This window comes from Neopelma chrysocephalum, unplaced genomic scaffold, assembly GCF_003984885.1.
Source record: "Neopelma chrysocephalum unplaced genomic scaffold, ASM398488v2 Primary Assembly neopelma1_59, whole genome shotgun sequence".
In the NCBI taxonomy this organism is placed as follows: Eukaryota; Metazoa; Chordata; class Aves; order Passeriformes; family Pipridae; genus Neopelma; species Neopelma chrysocephalum.
In genome coordinates this window covers 23,276,601-23,299,714 of record NW_020897714.1, presented here as the reverse complement: position 1 = coordinate 23,299,714, position 23,114 = coordinate 23,276,601, and the positions used below count along the sequence as shown (strand labels likewise).

At 37.8% G+C, this 23,114-nt stretch overlaps 1 protein-coding gene and 1 long non-coding RNA gene across 2 annotated transcripts; one reads left to right on the top strand and one right to left on the bottom strand.

The window, feature by feature from the left end:
* The first annotated feature begins 4,002 nt into the window (after positions 1-4,002).
* On the top strand, positions 4,003-22,343 carry DRAM1 (DNA damage regulated autophagy modulator 1). Its single transcript, XM_027680479.1, has 7 exons — positions 4,003-4,263; positions 10,447-10,514; positions 11,715-11,857; positions 15,521-15,698; positions 16,711-16,769; positions 17,704-17,796; positions 19,531-22,343. The coding sequence occupies exons 1-7, from the start codon at positions 4,133-4,135 to the stop codon at positions 19,573-19,575; spliced, it is 717 nt and encodes a 238-aa protein (XP_027536280.1). The 5' UTR covers positions 4,003-4,132; the 3' UTR covers positions 19,576-22,343.
* On the bottom strand, positions 10,656-12,760 carry LOC113966150. Its single transcript, XR_003533715.1, has 3 exons — positions 12,709-12,760; positions 12,314-12,360; positions 10,656-10,749 (listed from the first exon to the last, which is right to left on the bottom strand). It is a non-coding gene; the product is annotated as an uncharacterized LOC113966150 (long non-coding RNA).
* Positions 22,344-23,114: the final 771 nt, after the last annotated feature.

Below are 23,114 nucleotides of genomic sequence, written 5' to 3'. Positions count from 1 at the left end.
TTACATTTGTATCAGCTTGAATCAAGCAGTTTCTACATGAAGAGATTTCATAATATTACCCTGAAGCACATGAAACTCTTTGGCCTTGTTAGAACTTGGTGTCAGCTGTGTCCAGGCACAAAAGGAAGTTTATGAAAGAAGCAAATAGTAATCAGATGTCAGCAATGTGCAAAGCACGGTATATACAGGAAGAAAAAGTTGAGTGCCCTATATTTAGCAAAGTGATGCGGTAAAGGCAGACAAACCAACATCCCCAAATTGTTGTGGCAGATCTAGATTAACACATAGAAATAGGATCTGATTTTTCAGAAGTGAGTACTCCTCATTTGTAGGAGGTTTTATGTTGGGTGTAACACATCATTAGCCACTTCTGCTTTCTGATATTTCTGATGGCTTATCCTAAGACCGATCAATTTCTCTCAGTTTAGACTCTGAGTGCTTTTATACCTTTGGTCATGGATTTCATTACTCTCTCTTACTCTTCAGCAAGCAACTTAGTGTCAGCTACTGTATTTCACTAAGAAATCTGCAAAGGTACTTCTCTCAGATGGCAAGATGGCATAAAAACTCCCATTTCACTTTGAATGATTTCCTTTTCACTAAAAATGTGCTTCTGCAAAAATGCATCATCAAACTTTATTAAAATCCTAAAGCCAAATTGTCCCACTAATTGCTTCAACATGTTGCCTAACTCATTTAGAGTGAAGGAGAACAAAGCCACCAAAGAATGGTTTATCTGCAGCTAAACAGTCTCTTCCTTGCCCTTTATAGCCCACATTAGTCCACAGCTCGTGCACTCCGGAAACAAAGATTTCTCCCAACAAACACTTGAAAAAAAAAATCACCCAAACAGTAAGTAAAAATAGAGAGTAGAGTAGTCAAAAAATATATTTTGAGAGCTAATCTCTAGAAATTCTGGAATAAAACTTTTCACATCTCATCATTATTGGGAGATACTGATTCAAATCTGTCTTGCACCACAAGAAGCTTCTATTTTTTGGGGGGGAGAAAGTTAAACAATTTCAACCCAGTAGTTACCTCTCTTCATTCTTAAGGATCTTGTCAATTTTTTACATGTCATTTGACTTGACATTTTTGAATTGTCCAATCTTTTTGACAGCTGAAACCTCTTTACCTGCATTTTGGTTAGACATTTAGCTAGATATTATAATCTAGATAGCTATAGAGGGACCCAAAACAAACAGAGCAAAATAAACCATTTTTTAAACAGTAACACCTGACAATTACTTTATAATTAAATTACATTTCTTTTTAGAAATATTAACATCATGTCATGAATGCCTCACAGCATAGGACTTCACAGGCGTTGTAGATTGTTAGTACTGCCATTCCAAACTTCATGTCAGAGGTGCGAATAGTTTACACATGCTTTTGTTACTGAGAGGTTAAAGATGTTGGCATGTGACCAAAGAGGAAGGGAAGAGATACCACAAACCATCTTGAACTCTTCACACAGTAATCTGAAGAAGTTACAGGTAGTGGATTCGATTCCTTCTGTAAATGTACTTCTGGTACAACCTGCGTCTGGAAACTGTTTCCTTCTTTCCAGTCAATACTATCTTTACCACAGCAGTCCCCAGCTGTTGCACAGCCCTCACACCCTCTTTCCCTTATTTCACCATATGCTGCTTTTCTCTTTACAAGCAACAAATTCTTCCTCTTCTCTCTCACTTTATTCCCTGGGAAGATCAAGTTCTGCTTATGAGCAGTTGTAAGTCTGTGCATTCCAGGGGGTATGTCATTATAGTGGAGTTCCCTGAATATCTAGCTCTGGTTTACATGTAAATAAATTCAGCAAGTAATCTGTGAGTGCAAAACCTGCAGACCTTAAGTTTTTATATTCTATATGTAAACTTCTCACAGATTTTTAGGTTTTTTGTTCTACACTGGAAGCACTTCCAAGTTCAAAAAAGGGATAAAACTTCTTGGAGAACAGGGAAGTAACCAGCTAGGATAAAAATTGTACTTTCAATTTTATTACGGTTTTGAACGCCTGTGTATGACAGCCAGAGCAAGCAATTAAAGATCACTACTCTAATTATATATTGTTACTGACTACCTTCTACAATAAAATTATAAAGAAAAAGAAACACCACATGAGCTCTAATAAATGTTTACATAGCAACCAAGTGCCTTTCCTAGTGATCACCAAAGAGTAACTTGCCACCTGCTTGAGCCAAACGTGTGTCTTTTACTCCAAATACTGTTCAGGCATTTCAAAAAGTCATGTGAAGAATTGAAATACTCAACTCATACTTAAGAGAGATTTATTTACTACTTACAAAACCAAAGTTAGTACAATGATTTTGCCAAACTGTGGATGAAACATTTTTCCAACAATGTGACTTAAATGTTGATGCAGTAAAATAAAGTGAGTCCCTTCCTCTTTCTGCAGGAAACCAAACCAGAATACTAAATTACTGACATTTAAATGTAAAATTCTACTTCTATGCATATAATAAACATTAGGACATTTCTGTAGTTCATTTATTTACAAAAGACACCAGATGTAGTGCCTGTATAGTATTTCTTTGATTTTCTGTTTCAAAGGAAAAAAACCCAAAGATACCTGATACTGCGGCATAATTAAAGAAGAATTTTTAAACCAGCATATCTTAAGACATCTCAAATATTAGTTTAATTCAATTATTTTTGCACCTCTAACTTAAAAAGAAGTAAACCTGTTCTTTCAGCTAGAAATTTCAGTCACTCAAAATTACTAGAAGACAGACTAGCTATGGAAATATTAAGTATGATTTTGTGGTTTGGTGTTGATTTTTTTGCCCAAACTCTTTCTTTTGCTTTATATAAAATACTCTCTTTCTGAGTAGTACAGAAGTATTAGCGAATATGAAAAGGGACTGAACTTTTTTTTAAGTAATCAACTGTAAATATGAAGTATCAGTGAATTATTACACTCAAGTTGTATGTAAAGAATACGAGCAATACGCTACTGCCAAAAGGCATAGGGTGTAGAGTACCTCCAGTCTTAGGGGTACAATAATTTATTACTTTTCTGTACTTCCACCAAGATATACTGTTCCAAGCAAGTCCTTTTATTAAATTTCTATCTCCCTTCCTAATACCTTCAAAGGCCTGACAAGTACTCACCTTACATGCATCCACCACAGGGCATGTGTACTAAACCAAGATTCCCAATACATTTTCAGGGAGAGAGGTAGAGTGTGCACATGTACGTCTTTGTTGTAGAATGGTGACCTTGCGTTTACGTTAGTTTGGAAGGCAGATAACTATGAATGGTCAAAGGAAACATAAACAACCTTGACAGGTTGTCCATGGCTTCAGGTTAAGCCAAAGCAAAAATGTTGAACATGGCATGATTTTCAATTAAACGATGGTTTCCCTCTAAGCATGTGAAAAAGTGAATCTCATGGAAGATTTGCAAATCAAGGCTACATTATGTGCTTGAAATGAAAGTCCCAGGCGGATGAGGTGTGTACCATGCAGGGCTCCACAATGCGACCTCCAGACGCCGGGGTTTCTGAACAGGTTTGCACCTCCCGTTCCACGCCCCGGTGAAGACCTGCTGCCCCTCGGCCGGCAAGAGGCGAAGAGCCGCTAAACGCGCACACTGGACCACTTTTTTAGCCCTTTTAAAGAAGGCACAAGCCGGCGTGTCCCGCAGCGCCCGCCGAGCACCGCCCGGCAGCATCGCACCGCCCGCTCCCTGCCCCGACAGGGCGTGAGAGGCCCCGAGAGGCGGCAGCCGCCGGAGCCGGGGCTGTGGGGAGGATTTCTGAGGTCAGAAACTCTCCGAAGCGCTGCTTCCAGGTGTGGGCAGGGGTGAAAGGCGAAGGGCCCCACGGCGGTCCCCGGCCCCCGCCGCCCTCGGGGCCGCCCGCGGGCGGGGCGGGCACTGCCCCGAGGCACCGCTGCGGAGAACCGAAAGTGAAGTCGTCGGGCGGCGGGGGATCCCCGGGGCCGCTGGAGGCGGCAGCGCCGCTGCCTGGCGGGAAAAGACACGTGTGAGTGCCTCTGTGTGCGTCCCCCAGGTCCTCGGTCACGGTCCGGGACTTCAGGGCGCCGCCACGGAGCCCGTCCGGGTGCTGCCGCCCCGCCGCTCGTGCCCCGGGCAGGGCAGTCGCCGGCGATGCTGTGCTGCATGCCCGGCGTGGCTTTCGTCCCCGCTTTGCTCGTCAGCTGGTCCTCGGCCGCCTTCATCATCTCCTATGCGATCGCCGTACTGGAGGGGCACGTCGAACCCCTCGTCCCCTACATCAGGTGAGGCGGGAGCGCGGTGGGAGCTCCCGAGGAGCGGGGGGAGCTGTGTGTGTGTGTGTGTGCGCGTGACACACAGGCGGCGGTTCCGAGGGGTTCCCAGTCGGGTGTGGGAACCCCAGAGGAGGAGAGGTAGTGGTGGCAGGGCCTCCCTGTGATGGGGGGCACCCATCACACCTCCAGTGCCCGGGCTTCTCCGAGAGCCACAGGACCCAAACGCTGGCAGATGCAGTGGAAAGGACCTGAAACAGTTTTCTGCTGGAGCCAAAGTGTCCTGAAGGCCTGATCCTAGCAAAACTTTACAATCAAGTGGTGGAAATGTAGCTTTGTTTGTATAACTCCACAGAACTGGGCCAAAGTGCACCAGATGATGGCAGGACTCGAAGCCCTATGATGGTTTTTGCTGTACACACATCCCCACAAACACACGTATTTAAAATTTCAGAATAGGACCAATGAGTGTAAAAGACTTCCCAAGAGGTGGTTGGCATCTCTTTTCTAAAACCTTAGTCACTTAAGTGCAGTTCTGTATAAATCATTGCTTATGATTTATGTTAACATTTAAATATAAACTATGAAATTGCTAGATTTTATCTCTTAATATATTAAAGCTTAGCCAGATATCCAAGAGTGTTTCTGATATACAGAAGATCTAAACAAGATTTTAAAATACATCTTTCAAGATACAGCTAGACCTAATTCCTTGAAAGACTTCATGGACATTCATAATTTCAGAAGACTGCTAACCTGATTGGCACATACAAGCAAATTTGATTGAAAATTAGGTTTTGTCATCATAGGCAAGTGCAAATGACACCACAGCCCACAAGAAAGCTGAGCTTCATTCAAATTGAGCCAGAGAAACTTGGGCCACATGCTTATGTTAGCAAAACTTTTTAAGATTATCTGCACAAATTTGGGCTCAGCTCTTGGAAAGCCTTGTTCTTGTACTTGAACAAATACCTTACGGCTCGTCCTTGATTACATACACAGTTTTACTGACACAAAAGCGCTTCTGATCAGTGTAATTTATCTATTATTAACCAAGGGAAAAAACCACATTTGATATAACTGTTCATTCTCAGTGTATGGTTTGTGCTCAGAAGGATTTTGAGGTCCTGTAGTGAGAAATTTGACAAATTATGTTTCTTATGTTAAGCCATGTCATAAAATAAAATATATGAGAAAACAGGATGTGGTTTTTTCTGTATAATTGTGTTTTCAGTTAAGTTTTTGACAGCCCAAGTATCTTAATTGTGTCATTCTTTTTAAAGAGATAGACCAAACCTTTAAGTCACAGCTCTATGACTCTGATGACTGTATTGCAGCTGCCATAGTTACATCAATCTAACGGAATAGATCACAGAAAAAAAATCATTCTTATCCTTTAGTACAGAATCACAATAAATGTCAGTATACCCTAAAAGAACCCAAACAAAGCAAAGACTTGAGAGGCTGCATCAGTGATAGCCAATCACATTTCAGGCCTTCTGCATTTACTAGTAAAGTTTTTTAAAAGTCTTTTTTGTTTTACATCCATTTAACACCACATTTGGATTAAGGATATACATTGGCTATTGTTGAAGAATCTGTAATAATTCTAAAGGCACATGGTTTAAGTATAAGATCTTTGTAGAAGGTGCACTTGGGAGTAATATGATATTTCCTTTTAAGTACTCAGGCCAATAGTCATACCATAGTTCATATTTTATTTTGCAGGTCATTACTTTAGCCTAAGAATCTGAATCATGTGATTGAGAATGTGATTTAGTAAAGATTAGAATCATAAAAAAGAGGAAGAATGTTGCAACATATAAGTTGTGCAATATCTTAAAATGAGCTTTAAAAATTAAATAGAGCTCGTATGGGAAAATTCCAGTTACACAAAGGAGAAGAATATGGACAAACTTTAGTTCAACATTTCTGTAATTCTTATATACGTTCCTCAAGTACCCTGTGTATGCCTTGAGGTAACTTATTAATTTTATTTGTTTACCATGTAACAGCTGTCACAGCGAGAGACCACACCTGAATTTGTCATTTAAACTGTGATAATGTCTCATCAAGTAAAGTCAATACATTTCTGGGTGGATAAAACGAACATGATTTTGTGTTTTCTAGCAGCTGAGTCCTAAAATTAGATTATGCCCAAACTAGTTCTTTTGCTAATATACTCAAAATCCAAACTAATTTGGATGTGCTGGGGTGGCTGTTCTGTGGTTTGAATTCTCAGTGAAAGCATAAAGGGAATTTTCATAAAGGTATTTGCTATCAGGTAGTACCTCCGGATCAATAAGAATCCCTGTACGGAGAATAGAATTTTCCTATTTTAAAAATTTGTGACAAGTTTGGAGAGAAATAGTTTATGATGGCTATGTAGTAATTAGATGACGATGAGTCTTTTGGCCCTAAAATATTTATTCCTTGTCTCCTCCACCTTCTTGTCTTTCCATTCTTCAGAATATTGTTTGGTTTTAGAATTCTATTGCATGAGATGGTGACACAAGTATAGGATTCTTCATCTTTTCAGTGGTGGCAGAGCTCGCCTAGGCACCACTCCAAATAAGTGAGCACATTTTTGTTTCAAATATGCCATTTGCTTTTTGTCTTTTTCATAATAAGAAAGGGACTGTCACCCATACTTTTTTTTCTAATCTTTTTTTTCCATAGCAGCAGATCAGAAGCAAAACGAAAATGAACCTAAGTCTTCATTTAGCTTCAGGGATTTTTCAGTGGAAAATATGACATTAAAAAGATTGTGTCCTTAAAAGTCCAGTGCAGTACTTTGTACATAGATTGTAGATGTAATTTAGTATTCTTGGTATGAAATTTCTTGAAAGCATACATCTATTGAGTTTAAAAATCAACAATAGCAAAATTCACCTATAAAGCTTGAAAAAAGCTTTAATTAAAAAATGGAGACCAGTGCAATTTTAGGTTATTTGGATTGCTCTTATGATGTGTTCCAAGAACTTCACATGGCTTTCTATGCATGTGCCAATTCCATTCTCTTCTCACCTAAAGTCCTTCAAAAGCTTTGAAGTGATTACAGTCCTGTACTTACCACAGAGCGGTTCCTGATTTGAAAAAGTCCTTGAAGATTGTCACAAGTGGCTGACTTTTTAAATAGAGTCCTTTGTCATATTAATGAAAACACTCCAGAAACACGAGGAAAAGATGTGAAGTTGAAGGTTAAAAAATGGACCAAATGAAACATGGATTAAAATGATTTTCAGATGTGTCAAACAAACAAACAAAAAAGAGTTAGTTTACTGTTTTTGTCAATTCCACTATCAAAGACGAATAAGACTAGTACAGAGTACAAGCTGAAACAAGTCTTCAGAAAGCATTACAACAAGAACTATTCTAGTAAAAATAAATGTTTTCATTTTCTCTATTTTTGCATCAGTTTTTCATAGAAAAGGATTCTTCCTTTATCCTAAACTTCCTCCTGTTGTTGGTAAATCATCTTAGCAACTGGTTACACAAATCCTTCTGGACATAGAAGGGGTTTGAGAGTAAATATTAATTTCTAAAGAAAATCAAGTCTTTTGAGATAGTCATACTCTTCTGTCTTGAACTTAACAAAATTGTCAAAATCTTTAAGAATGATTGCTTAAGTAGAGATTGCTTTCTCTTTTGGATGTTGAGAGCACAAGCATTCATGCTGAGCAGCTGTCATTTTGGCTGCACCCAGCGGTAGGTTCAGAAGCTTAGCACTGAAACCTAATCCAGCCTCACTGTTGGAAAGAAGAATATTCATCTTCTTGAATCACATAAAACCCCCACATCTAGCTAGTACCTGCTTGTCCCATCATACACAGAATCACAGAATCAGTTAGGTTGGAAAAGACCTCTGAGATCATTGAGTCTAACCTAGGACCAAACACCACCATATCAATTAGACCATGGCATGAAGTGCCACACCCAGGCTTTCCTTAAACACCTCCCAGGATGGTGGGACTCCACCACCTCCCTGGGCAGTCCATTCCAGTGTCTATCACCCTTTCCTCCTAATGTGCAACCTAAACCTCCCCTGGTGCAGTTTAAGACTATATCTTCCTGTCCTGTCGCTGGTTGCTTGGGAGAAGAGCCTGATCCCCACCTGGCTATAACCTCCTTTCAGGTAGTTGTAGAGAGTGATAAGGTCTCCCCTGAGCCTCCTTTTCTTCAGGCTAAACAACACCAACTCCCTCAGCTGCTCCTTATAGCACTTGAGCTCCAGACCCTTCACTTTGCTGCCCTTCTCTGGACACACTCCAGCACTTCAATGTCTTTCTTGTAGTGAGGGGCCCAGAACTGGACACAACACTTGAGGTGTGGCCTCACCAGAGGCCGTTGGCTTTCCTGGCCACCTGGGCACACTGCTGGCTCATTTTCAGCTGCTGTTCACCAACACCCCCAGATCCTTTTCCGCTCAGCAGTTTTCCAGCTGCTCTTCCCCCAGCCTGTAGCACTGCATGGGGTTGTTATGGCCACAGTGCAGGACCCAGCGCTTGGTCTAATTGAACCTCATACACTTGGCCTCAGCCCCTCAATCCAACCTGTCCAGATCCCTTTGCAGAGCCTTCCTACCCTCCAGCAGGTTGACACTCCCACCCTCGGAGAACAGTTAAGTCTCAGAATCTTTGCTCAGTTTCCAATAAACTTTGACATTAACTGAATCCCTTACATGTTTACATTTCTGACAGTAGAGTTCATTGGGTGCCTCTGTTTACACACACAATTGTGCCTCCTGGTACTGCCCAGTAACTGAAAACTCAGCTCACACCCAAATTATGTAAAGATTTAAGAACTAGATGTTTTCCATTGGCTTGACCAACAGAGCCTGATCAAATAGATATCAACTGATTGTATGTTGGACAAGAAAAAATAGACATTGGACAAGAAAAATAGTGTAAAGAGGTGACAGCATCACAGTATTGTTCCTTCAACAGAGCGCTCACCCTCTATAAAAGAGTCTTGCTTGAGGGCACTTGAGCCCACGTACTCTCAGGCATATGTTCATCTTGTGAAGAAAGGGCATTCTTTGGGGTGGATGTTTGCACATATGTAGGGAAAAGAGAGAAAAGGATTCTGTGATCAAGGTGTTCTGTTTTCTACACAGCAAATATTTTGTATATGTGGTGTTTTTCATATGTATATATCTATGCACATACTTATGTATATAAATTCTGTAGATATTCTCACACTCATGCTCCCTCTTTCTATCCCAGTGAATTTCTAATTATCCACTATAAGGGTGAATTGCTTCAGCAGAAGAGACAACACCTTGGGTGTAGACTACTCTTAAGCTGCATCTCATCATGGCTAGGCTTTGCGAACGAAGATTTGGGAAAGGTCTCTACCCATGTTTGTTACAAGCGCGCTGGTGGCTAAAAAGACCAATACAAGACAGGCATATCCGGTTGCAAAAGGCACAGCAGAGAGACTCCTTAGGTGGTAAATTCTGCAGGGCACGATTCTTTCTGCGTTGTCTTTTCTCCTCAAGATCCTGCGTGCTTTCTCAAAGGCATCAGCGGCGTTAAAGATAGTGTGTCTCCAGACCTCCTGATTGGAGGCCAGAGTAGACCAGTTATGTTGATCAATATGGCCAAGGCTGAGATGTTGTTTCAGGGAGTCCTTGTATCTTCTCTTCGGGGCTCCTCATGCGGCAGCTGTTGGCAAGTTCACCCTTAAGCTGCATCTACATTAGTAAATTAAACCCCTCCTAGGAACATTCCTGGGCATTGGAACACAATTACTCTCCTGGGGTAAGATCCTTTTAAGACAATCAGGAAATTAAGCCAAATTCTCTCACATCTTAAGATGTGAGATGCCATTAGATATGTTTTACTCTATCACAGTGTTAATTCAGTGGATAAAAGAAATGCCATTTCTAAAATGTCATTTATGTAATCATGTCATTCATGAACAAAGTATTGCTCTGTCACATCTCTGCACGTTGAATACAGAAAAGGAAGAAACAGTTCAAATAGTATGCTCTCAAAATACACTTTCTTTATGAAAAGGAAGATTCACTACTACAAATGTAGGCTACATGTTCAGCAGAAGATATGTTTAAAAGCCCTATCCCCAAAACAGCAGTTCACACAAGTTACATTTTTCTTAGGATTTCATGTGTACATCTCATTTATGTTTCACGAATCTCAATTAACTGTTAATTTCTTTCTCTTCCTGCTTTAGTGACACTGGAACAAAACCTCCAGAAAGTGGTGTCTTTGGTTTTATGATTAATATTTCAGCTCTTTTAGGTATGTATAAAGAACTTGGTTTGACCAGAAGGAAGAAATGAGAATTAGCAAAAGCTGTCTGCTTATATTGCAGTCCATTCAGTATTCTGCACAAAAATTACTCCACAGTCAAATGGTAGTGTCAGATAGATGTAAGTAATAGCCAGAGGGCCAGGTCCTTAGGATCAGTTAGTGCAGGCTTAGAGGCACTTATGTCTCTTAAGAGCACCTCATCAGGGCAAAGTAGTCAACACGGCTGGAAATAAAAGAGGAAGAAAGATGGTATAATTACTGTGCAAAAACTCTGTCTCTGATATGGGGACACTTCAGTTGCTAATATACTGCAGCAAAGGGAAGAATTGTGTTGAAGCAACATCTGGTTTTATCCGCAACATGCTTACTTCTCTACAAAATGACTGATGGGAATCAGGAAGTTTGGCATTTTCTATTCACTTCTAGGGGATGGAGGATCGATAGCTGTGTAGTCTACCATGGCCTTAAGGCAAAGTAAAAATCACATATTTTATCTTTTGTAAGACCCTCATTCAACGACACTATCTTGGCATCTTTCATGTAACCTCACAGTGCCTGGGCAAAGCTACCTGATGTATTTTTCCAACTGTAGATAGAACAAAACTATGTTCTGTGTTATATGGAACTGTGGAATCCGGTCTATGGCTTATTATTTCCTGATGAACCACGATTTTTTTATCCAGTACAGGTGTTTGTCAGGAGTGAACTGCATATTGGGGTCACATATGTAGGACTGCAAAAATGAATTGATTTTACAGACCATCCATTATAAGGAGATGTAGTTCTCGTAAAAGACTGTGTATCAGAGCAGAATAAAACCTCCCACTTCCAGCTTATAGTTCATCTCCCTGTGACATCCGTTCCTAATGCGGAATGGCAATGCCTCTGCCCAAAAACACCCAGGAGAATGGGATTTAAATTGGTGTTTTTCTTGAAGTGATGTACAGTTATTCCTAGATAGCAATAATGTGTGACATTAAGGCTAAGATAATGTTAAAGTTTTATCTGAAAGTAATATATCTGAAATTCACTACTTTTTTCTTCATCCCAGTAGATTTAAAGGCAATATTAGTTACTGTATTATGCTTATAATTTCATTCTGCATGCTCCTTTGTAACAGGAAAAGGTGTTAAAATATAAGCAATACATGATCATTGAACAAAATATATATTTTGGTTTTTTTTTCAGGTGTAATTACAATGTACATCAGATATTTATTAATAGAGAAGCAAAATGAGTCATCGCGCTTTGTTAGGTCTTCGTGCAACATGTTTTCATTATGTATTGGATTGATGGGCTGTATTGGAATGGGTATAGTTGCAACTTTTCAGGTATGACCATAAATTTCATGTCATAAATGAAACTAACATTGTTTTACCAGTTAAAATTTCAAATAGGTAAAAGTGATTAACACTATCCCAAGGTGGATAATTGGCAAATGAAGTAGGAATGCCTTTCTTGCTCCTGCCTTTATTCAGTAGCTTTAAAGAGATAGATTTGTTTTCTCCCTATATACTAGATTTTTTTCTTGTGCAGTTATGTCAGTAAGGGGTTTTCTGTGTGCTTGTCTTGTAAAAGGTCTGTACTATAAAACAGCTTAATATGGATGCTTTTGCTGCAAAATTTTTACTATGAGAATTGGACTGTGAAAAGCTTTGCTATTCAAAGTTTAGTTTGCTTCCAGTTAGGGAGGGCAAAATAAGTCAGACTAACAAATGCACCTGCATTTTTACCTGAATGATGGCACACTCACTAGCAGAACTTCCTACAGAATAAACTAGACTTACCTGACAAGTCAGAACATTGAGCACAGTATCAGCCTGTTGTTTTGAGTCTGTGGGAGATGGCATAACAACATATTAAGTCTTTATTTATAGAGACATGTAGAATTACTGCTTACTTTGCCAGAAGGAATTTGACATCTCATTAAAAATCAAAATCCACTCCTCAGTGTCTGAAAGAAAATTCAATAGAGACAAAAAATACTGAAACAGATTATTAATTTCACCTTTTCTGGTGAGGAAGTGTGTGATAGGGTAGATTCTGACACAAAGAAGTATTAGGACAATTGCACTGAAAGCTTCAGCTTAGAATCGAGTAAAATCTAATTGGCAGATAGTTTGAGACACTGCCTTTAAATCTGTGGAAACAGCTATATTATTTCTTTTAAAGGGTGGCCTACCTTGGAACAGTTTGGTAAATACTGGTGTGCTCATACTGTGACCTGACAACATATAGAGGAATTGAAAATAAAGATTGTCAGGGCTTCAGCAGCCAGTACAGTTTTACACGTAATGGACATGGTATTTTCAGACAAAAACGCTGCCTTAGACTGATACCTTACCCTTTTTAATTTTACATCCAGGCAGTATGTGTGGATTGCAAACACCACAGGCACTGTAGTCTATTCTAAGCACACTGTTTTACTTTTAAAAATCTGTACTCTTATCAATAAGATTTATATGTGGCACAAAAAAAAGATGGATGATGGGGAACAGCGTTGCTTGACTGAAATAGAAAACAGACTCAGCTTCAATAAGACAAATTCAAGAATGCAAAATAATTGTGACAGTCAGGGAAGCAGAAACTTTGATGCTAATGTTCCCAAAGGGGTCCCTTGACTGTTATAACATTCGCTCTTATCTCATCTCTGTTTTCTCTCATTGCCAGTTTTAAACTCCTTCCTTACCTAATTTCTATTTTTTCTGCTTTGACCTTGCTTTCCATGCTAAGTGCAGTTTGTAGAAAGGGTTCAGAACACAGTAAGGATCTAATCTTGCTAAGCAGCTCCCTAGCTGATTTTTGAGCATGCTTACTTGTCCAGGAAGCTGCAAATGGTGGCTTGCAAGTCTTTAGTCTTTTAACTGTATAGTGTACAACCAGTGAACAGTACATTCCTATCCCCATTTACCCATTTAGTAGAATAAATGAGACATAAAGAGGATGTGAGATTTGTTCAAGGTGATTGTTTCAGGTCAGGAGATCAAAGCAAAGCTGGAATTAGAAGTTATGTCTTTAGTATTCAGTCTAGTCCCTCTAATCAGTGTGTCATGCAGGAAATTTATGTTCATGGGCACTACCTGTTAGTTTCTTAACACCATACCTGAGTACTGTAGTAGAGCTGATTGACACTACTGGGCATCAGTAGTGTCAATCACATCATCACATCATCTCTTTCTCCAGAGCAAAATACCTAGTCTGCTAAAAAGGCTTCGGTGTGAAATTATACTTGAAATATTTAAGGTTTGCTTTTATTTACTCAATCTAGTGCCACTTGTGGTGAGTCTTTTAAGTGGCATAATTAATTGTAGGGAAATTTTTTTCAGCCTTTTTGCTTCAAGGTGAGACAGGGTAGGTAGCATGGAGGTTTAATGGTATTGATGTCTGAACACTTAGTAAAAGTGAAGAACAAGGTGGGACAAAACACTAAGAATGTGTCCCTTAAAAGCAAATGATTTTCTGAGAAAATAAGAAATGGTCGTGAATGTTTGTTCTCTGTTTTAAATAACACAATGCTTGAAATACAGAAATGAAAGACAGTGGAGGGTTAGCTTTAAGAAGATAATTGGATGTGGAAGGCAAAACCCTGTAGTCCTTAATGAACAAGGCAAAGTGAAATCCCAGGTCGTAGCAGCTCTGGTTTTGCTTGTTAGACATTACACATGACTAAAGAGTGATCTTCCTGCCTTTGCCTGGAAAAGTTAGGAGGCTTACTGTAGCACATGTACCAACAGGTCTCAGGTTCTGTAGGGATTGAGTGTGATGGTCTTTTTAAAGGAAACTGTGACAGTTTGATAGGAGCAATCACGACAGCCATGTTAGCAAAGCTCTCTGTATTGTGTATAGGGCTAAATGCAATGCTTGTTTAATACTTTCCATACCAAATCCTGCCATTCCTGTATATATAGGAGGCAAAAATTGGGACAGAGGAGAAGAAAATGCAAGTATAGATGAGCTGCCACTTAAATACCTATGTGAGGAACGTGCTTTAAATTCTGGTAGAACTTAATACGTCACAGAGAGATAAAAGGGAATGAGTATAAAGAAAAACCTGGGGAAAAAGAATTTAAGAGACCACGTGGACATAACCACCATTACAAGACAAAGAAAACAGTGGCCTCCAGGCAGGAAAGATGTTAAGATACGTAATGAAAGGGTATAGATATGTTTTCATGAATCAAGAAAACAGATCTGTAGTAGATCAGTTCATAGGTTCATACCACCTGTTTGGTTACACTCTGGTGACAGAAAGGAGCTTTAAACGTAACTTACCTGACTGATATTGGATTCCAATGTGCCATATCTTTGGTTTTGTAAAAGTTTTTGAAACATTTAGAATACAGTAATTTCTCTGGAATCTTAATCTCTTTTGCTACTGGATATGCTACTTGTTTTTATTATAAAGGAGAGAATTTTCCATAGGCAGGATATTACAAAAATATAGGCCACATATATATATTTTATATATATATATTACTAATATTCTCCTAACTTATTTCTTGGAGCCTTGTGATTGGCCACTGGAGGGTGGGGGATGGAGCTATAGGAGTCACTATTTAGAACCCTTGACATTTTACCATTACAGTCTGGCCACACAAATGGATATCAGAATTTCAATATGGGGTTAAAATCTATCAGGGTATGGGGAAGAAGGAAGTATAAGAACCTTTCAAGAAAAACACAAGCCAGTTCCTGTTTGTGAAAACATTAATTGGTATTAGAGCAACTGTTGAACAGAACTAAAACTGATCTAAACTTTTACATGAACATGGGAAAGGACTGACCCAGTGGCTTTGGACATGGTTAGTTTACTTCTCTGAGCTACTCTTTTCCTATTTTCTTTAGTCTTCCCTGTGTAGACTGTTTGGAAAAGGGACTGTTTCCCATTCCTTGTGTGTGCCCAACATAATGTGGCTGCTGTCTCCTCATGTCTCATTGATTCCTACCACTACTCAGATAGTAGCAGCTAACCATTATGCTGATTCTTTTTCCAGGAGCTGGCTGTTCCCAGTGTCCATGACATAGGAGCTTTGGTGGCATTTGGCTCGGGTGTTGTATACATTACACTTCAGTCTATAATCTCTTACAAGTCCTGTCCACGATGGAACTCTTACTTTGTGTGTCACATAAGAATGGCCATATCTGCAATATCATGCATTGCTTTCATTCCCAGTATCCTTTGTGGTGTATCCCACGGTTTTCCCTTTATGTGTTCATGACTTTCCTTTTAAGTTAAAACATTGTAGATAAAGGATGAAAATGAAGTTACACTCTTTGCTTAGGGCTCTTTAATGCATATAATATAGCATGTTGAGACACCATTAATAGCATAAAGATGGGGTCTTCTAAAAAGCTTTATCTCTTATTTCAGTGGTATATTTCAAACCAATTCCCCAGTGTTCTTCACAGGATCATACACTAATAAAGCTAGACCAACTTTCCAACCTCCTTCATTTGAAGGAGAGAAGGGAGAAAGGCCTGCAAAAGGGAGGCACTGCTTCTACAATGAACCAAACACACAGATGTATAAAAATACAGGTGGCAAGATTTCCTTCAAGCCTTAGCAGGTGATTTTGATCATGTTGGTCGATGCTAGTCTTCATTAGTTGCCTCCCCTAAAGACACACTCAACACACTGGCTTTTCCCATGGCATGCTGAAATTTAGAGCCATCCCATTAATTTCATTGGATTTGGGTGATCTGCCAGCGTTGAAAACTGGTCACAGCAGATTCATCACATTAGTCAGCCAGATATAGCCTGCTTTTGGTTTCAGCAGGTGGGAAAGTGTTTTTAAAGATGCTCCCAGTTCCTGAGAGGAAGTTGTACAAATATATCAAGCACCTATTGTGGACCAGTGGAAACCAACATAGTTCCCCTTCCAACAATGAAGGACTATGCTCCCACAGTTCTTGATCACAAATATGATCTAAGTTTTGGAGTGTCTCTCCTTATTGTCTATATTTTGAAAGAACCAACAGAAATGTGTTTTGATTGCTGCTGCCTGTTACCTTGTGATAATGTGTTTCATTTACTTGTTTTCTTAATATCTTGATTTGATATTCTGGTTGTTCAGGTTCTGCTGTTTTATAGAAGGTGAAGATGGGGTGTTTTTTTTTTGTAAGCAAACATTTTCACTATTACTCACTAAAATTTTATGGTTTTCCTTTACACTGTTTTTCCCAGTGATTGTGTTCGCTTCTCAGGTTTCCATGACAAAAATTGATTGGACTCCAGGTGAAAAGGTAAAATCTTATTAGGTAGCCAACTTACCCTCTATCATATTATTTTGGGAATGCTGTTATATTTATCTAAAAGTGTCTAGCACTAGAAACATTTTAGAGACTTTAAACAGTGCATTATCATGAATAGATTTGTGCAATGCTGGTTACTTTTCATTAGAAAAGTGTATGTGGCTTGGGTAAGGAAACTTGCAACGGATGGTTCAGTCTTTAGAGAGTTAGATTTTCATTTTAACCAAGCATTTGAAACTTTCCTATAGTAAAGAAAACTTTCCCACTGTAAAAAAAAAAAAAAGAAAAAAAGATATTCTGGAAATTAGTTGTTCTACTTCCTCAATTTCTTGAAAATGAACTTTACACATGAAACAAAAACGGACCAATTTGATTCTGAAGTTTCTGAGGTTTTTTTACAGCATTGGTTTTCTCAGCTTTTTTACTATTCTTTATTAAATAGTCTTTATTATTGCCATAAATATTTGGGATCTGACCTGAAGCACACTTAAGTCAATATTAGGTATTTTAATTGATTTCAGTGTTCTCAGAATGATAACTATGAAAAGTAATTTTTATTTTTGGACAAATTTTGCCACAAGGAAGTATTAAAAAACAGGTAAAATAATGCTTGAAAAGCTTAATAAAATCAAACTTGGCAAATGTACTTCAACCAAACAGTGGCAAGGCTGCCGTGAGATAAGTCTTTACAAGTTAGACAATCTTAGTAATACCTTGAGGTTTTGTTTGTTTTGTTTTGTTTTTTTTTTTACTTGAGATGCACTTATCATTCTGTAAAAACAAAATCTGAATTATACAACAGGATATTGAAATGATGAGTCATAAATCTTATATTGAATTAACAGAAGGAAATGTCTATAGCATTCCATATGTATTCTGTTCAGCTGTTTTATTTGAAAATTTGTTTTATGTCTCATTCCGTCAGGATTATACTTATCATTTCATGAGTGCAATCTGTGAATGGACGGTGGCCTTTGGTTTTATCTTCTTCTTTTTAACGTTCATTAGAGATTTTCAGGTTGGTATCTACATATTTTAGCATTTTTTAGTGACTAAGTGCTATGAATTGTATAACAACAAATGCAATTGAAAATTACCATTCTTTATGTCAGACAGATACACCAAAGCTATACAAAGACAAATTTTGCCAATGTCAAAACTGATTTCTGTCTAGGTAATGAGTATTTTTCCCCTCATTTTTAAAACATAAAATTCAGTTTAATAGTAAATTAGGTATCTGGTGTGGACAATTATTCAGTAAATTAATATATTCTACTTATTTACCAATCTTTTTGAGAAAGAGGCCCTCTAAAGTTGATGTAGTAAAAAAATAAATTATGCAATTAAAACTGCATTTCTTTCTACCTGAGCATTTTTATATAATAATCCAATGCATTTCAACAATGGATGTTTCCTTTCTTTTTAGATATTACACATTTTCCTTGACATTCCCTCACAGTCCAAAAAAAATCAAATAATTTTTGGAAAATTTCTGACAAAAAGACATTCTGGTTTGGGTAGCTGGATCTGGTGATGCATCAAGCCTGAATTTAAGGAAGAGAAAATACTAGATTAGTTAAAAGAAAACACTTTTATATGACTTAAGAAAAGCATGCTTTTCCCAAGCTTTGCCTTGCCAGCTCTTGTTGCTTACTGAGAACTGCTGCTTTATACCATAGTGACAAAGATGAACTGACTCACTCATAATCACTGTAGGTCTCATACCCCATATGTAGGTCTTTCATTTATAGCACTGCCTCACACAAGTCCCAGAAAGTTGAAAACTAGATCCAAGTAAGTATGTGCATAAGTGTAGAATATGAGAACAAATTGGTGCTGTGATAAACCATATCCAGAATTTGTGGAGGTGGGAAGGGTGGAAAAATAATGAGAACCCTCTATGTCCTCTAGTGTAAAACCAAAGTTTGGCATCAGATAATGTAAAACTTTGCCATTAATTCACTTCCTTCTTCACTTACAGCATGGAAGTAGTAAATACCTCTATATAATATGTACATAGCTTTCTAAGCACGTACAGAAATCAATTTGCAACCAAGGATTCAGAGTTAACATATATTTTACTAACCAACAGCAAACATTTCTATGTCTGTTTAGTTTTGACTTAGTACTGAATAGACTGTGGCTGTAGGGCTTTTCCTTATTAAATAATAATAAAATCCCCCAGGTTCAGCAGAAAAAAGCACTTCAATTTTTTTAAAAAAGTACTTGTTCAAAATTATACAATGCATGATCTTAAGGGTATATAACTGCCTTCTAAAACTGACAGAATTATTGAAGTACCATTCAGAAATGCATGCATCATTTAATGCACCATTTTGTGGGGAGGTGTTTATTGCTAGTCTATCACTCTGATGCCTGCATATATGATGGCATCTCTTTTATCAAAAGTCAGACTCTTCCCCTGGAGATGGATATTAGCAAGACAATGCTGTAGTCCTCAAAATACTTATCAACAAGTTTTAGTTGATAATTTTACTTCTGATCACAGTGTTAAACATTCAAAGTTTAACTATATATAAATATTGTGAACATAATAAATAGGAGAAAATGATGGAATTAAGAAACTAAGAAAAATTAAGAAAAATCATCCCCTTTTTAAAAAAAAATTCCCATAGGATGTATTTCTCTTAAACACTTTTTTCTTTTGTTTTGTTTTATCTCCTTGTACGTTAGATTGCAGAACTGTAAAATTAATTTATCTTAAGCTGATCTTGGTTTTTTTTTTTTTTAGAGATTTTCTTTGAGGATATCAACAGAAATATATGAAGACTTCTGATAGTGAAAAATAAAAATATTTTATATCTGTGAATATTCTAGGTTTCTTTTTACTCATAGAAAATGTTACAGAGGGACAGGGATTGATAAATTCTATTAAGAACCCATGCCATTAACTCTGTAACATCTATAACAGCATCCACTAAAAGATTTTAAAAAAAACACAGCAATGTTCCTGCTGCCTTTTTGTAATATTTTGTAAGTTTTATACAGTTTGTTATATTAAAAATACTGTAATAGAAGCAATCCCTAGAAGCACTGCAAAGTCATTCAAGGACTCGATCTCCTCAGATCTTCCCTTTTGGACATGTTCATACTTTATAATTTGCTGTAGTCTAATTAGCAACATTAGTTTTAAACTGGAGAAAGTACATTTTGCAAACAGTTAGGAAAGTCTGAAGGGAATGGAAATCACTAAGGCTGAATTCCTACTCTATCAAGTTGCAAGGGCTGTGGAAGATGTTGAGAGCAGAATTGGGCATCTTTGTTTCAAGACTAGAAATTTAAAGTTAGTAGGTGATAACACTATGCTACAGGTTTCTGATACTGGCCATTGTATACAAATACAAATGCTAGGAGAAGTTTAAACTATATTGCTTGAAAAGGTGTTTTCTAATCATCACTGCAATATGTAAAAATTTACCCCTTTTTCCCTTTTATGCACTGCTGGCCATAGGAAACTTACAACTAAAGTGGGAATAGAAAGTAAACTTACATTTATGCATGCCACACTAAAGAGAAATCTTATTCCGATTTGGTTAACTCAAAGCAGAAATTTCCAGCCTGTGTTTTAACCTACAATGATGGAATGAAGAAGGTCTCCAAAAAGTCTTTGGAAACGAATGGAAAACAAGTAGATTTCAGATGTTTGGTCCTATGTGTATGAGTATTATATATATAAAACTGAAGAAAAAAAACCTGGAGAGCATCTGTAGGGAAGGTATGGCATATTTGCTGCTATATACTTCTGTAATGAAAAACTGAGAAAGGAGCTAATTGTGGAGTCAGATGTTACAGGTATCTGCAGGCAAAAAGTTCTTTTGTGGACTGATCTGCTACCTCCATTCAGTGCATTAGCCACTTGGCTGTCAGTTCAGTTCTCTGAAAATTACATTTGCCATACTCTATCACAGTTTATGCAGAAATATTGATGATTTTCAGTTGCTAATTTTCCACAAAATAAAACGAATGCGTGTTTTGGACGGTGATGTTTTAAGATTAGTCGTATGTTGATATTTCCTTTAATGTGTATTTTAAACTGTATTAAATTCAGCTGCTTCACAACATGAAGAGTCGATGTTTTCTTTATAAGTTCTTCCAAATAAAAAGAGTAAAAATGTTTTTCATTGGCAGATTTACTTTCCATAGTAATCAGGTTATCTTTCAGGGGTTGATAGCTACAATCAAATTCAAAATCAAACCTAGTACTGACTAAATAAAGCACCTATGTCTTGCTGATTGGGTATCCTGCAAGGGACACACATTCTTTCAAGAGAAGATCAGAAATATTCAAAAGAAAATGTATATCAACCATAAGAATTAACATCCTGTTATTTTGAAGGCCATGTTAAGAAAAGACAATATTTCTTACTATGCTATGTATTGTTCTTCTATTGTTTTTTATTCCTAGTTTTCGTAAACTAAATTATAAGAAGCTTGAAGTTGTTATTGCAAATGATAACCAACCTTTACAGTGATTACAGTATCCTAAAGGGGGGAAAAAAATGTTCAGGGTGAATTAAGATAATCTTGTTTGCTGAAATCAATGTGTTAATTCAAGTACTGAAGAACTACTGAATGAAGTACACATGGTGTAACTCTTGGGGATAGTCCTGTGCAGGGCCAGGAGCTGGACTCGATGATCCTTGTGGGTCCCTTCCAACTCGGCATATTCTGGGATTCTGTGAAATCCTTCACCTTTTTCTGAGCTTTATCATGGTACATTTTAATGAGAGCTATATTCATGACCAAAAGAATACATTGCCAACCGTGTACCTTTTATTAAATTTGTTAGGCCAAAAACATCAGCATGCATCGACATGCAGATAGAGACAATGGATTATTTCCTTTTTATTTGTGCAGTGAACAACTACTGAAAACACTGTGATTATTCTCTGGCTCCAGGCAGATTTTCAGTCAAGAGCTTAATTACTTTTTCAGTTGAAATGGGAGTTGACAAGTTGCAAGCAATTGCAAAAAAATATTATTCTAGCAAGGTGTACTATTTTAGCTGTGTCTGACTCTTGTTAGTTAATACCCTTTCATTTTTTAGAAGCAAGTGATCTCTACAGGTTGGTATGGATAATGTCGCAAAGATTTCTGTTGCTTTTTCTATATTTTCCGACTTCTTAGCAACAAGAAATAGCTATTTTTTCTTGGAACCTATACTAGAAATATTTTCATCATCTGCTCTGCATGATGTTTTCTATTTGTCAGCCCATCAGCAGTGATTGAGAAATTCCTTTTACGTAAAATACGGTAAATCACATGACAGTTGCTGTTATTTTTAGTGGTTATGTTAAATCATTCTATCCCTTCCAAAAGTGCAAAGGCTCATTTTTCTAGGTTATGCAGCTTGATCTGCAGATGAAATACCACTGGTGTGGTCCCTGTCACAGTTCCAGATCATGTCACGTAAGGATGAAACTCAATCAACTCAAAATACCTAAAACCAACTTTGTCTTAGGACACTGTTACTGGCACTGCTTTTCCTTCCTATGTGCGCTAAGCCAGTGATCACCATATATTGCACCTTTGGCTTTTCTCATGAGGTCTTCTGAATTTTAATTTCTGATCTGCTCTGTTTGCACACTGCCTTGTGTGTGACAGCAGCATATGTTTGACAGTAGTAAAATAATCTTGATGGCAAGGGATTTATTACTTTGTCCTGATACTTGTTGCAAAAGTTTCAAGCAGAACAGAGTGATTATGGTAACATGTCAGTGAATTTTTGACATTCTGGTATGAAGTTTGTAAAGACATTCAAGACGTTGGTATTTTAAACTGCTCTGTAAATACAGTCTTAGTCTCAATATTGATACCACGTTTTCACAAGCCTTCAGGTTTTAGAGGGCCTGCTTGAAGATGGCAGAGTGTTTGGGGTTGGTGAACTGTTCCTAGGGGTTTACAATGTCCACTAGAAATATTCTCTCTGGAAGAAGCTGGAAGAGCTGTTCTCCTCCAAGAAACAGTGGAAGGCAGCATTTTAAGAAGGGATAATGTATATTTCCTTGGAAGATGAGCTTTGACTAAACCCATCACAGTTGGGTCCGTCTTTCACTGCATTTTTGTGGGTGTGCATGTGCTCATGTGGTCAACACATGCATGTATATACAGTATTGGTATGGTGAAGCCTGACAGTGGTTAGAGTCCTGTATGTTGCTGAAATACACATAAATAATAATACTTGGTGTATTTTATAAATAACACAAGGGGTTTAATGAGTTTTGGCTACATTTTTTAATTGGTATTGTAATGCAGAAAGACCATTTCTCACATCTTAAGGAGAAAATAGGCAACTCCTACACATGGTATCTGTAG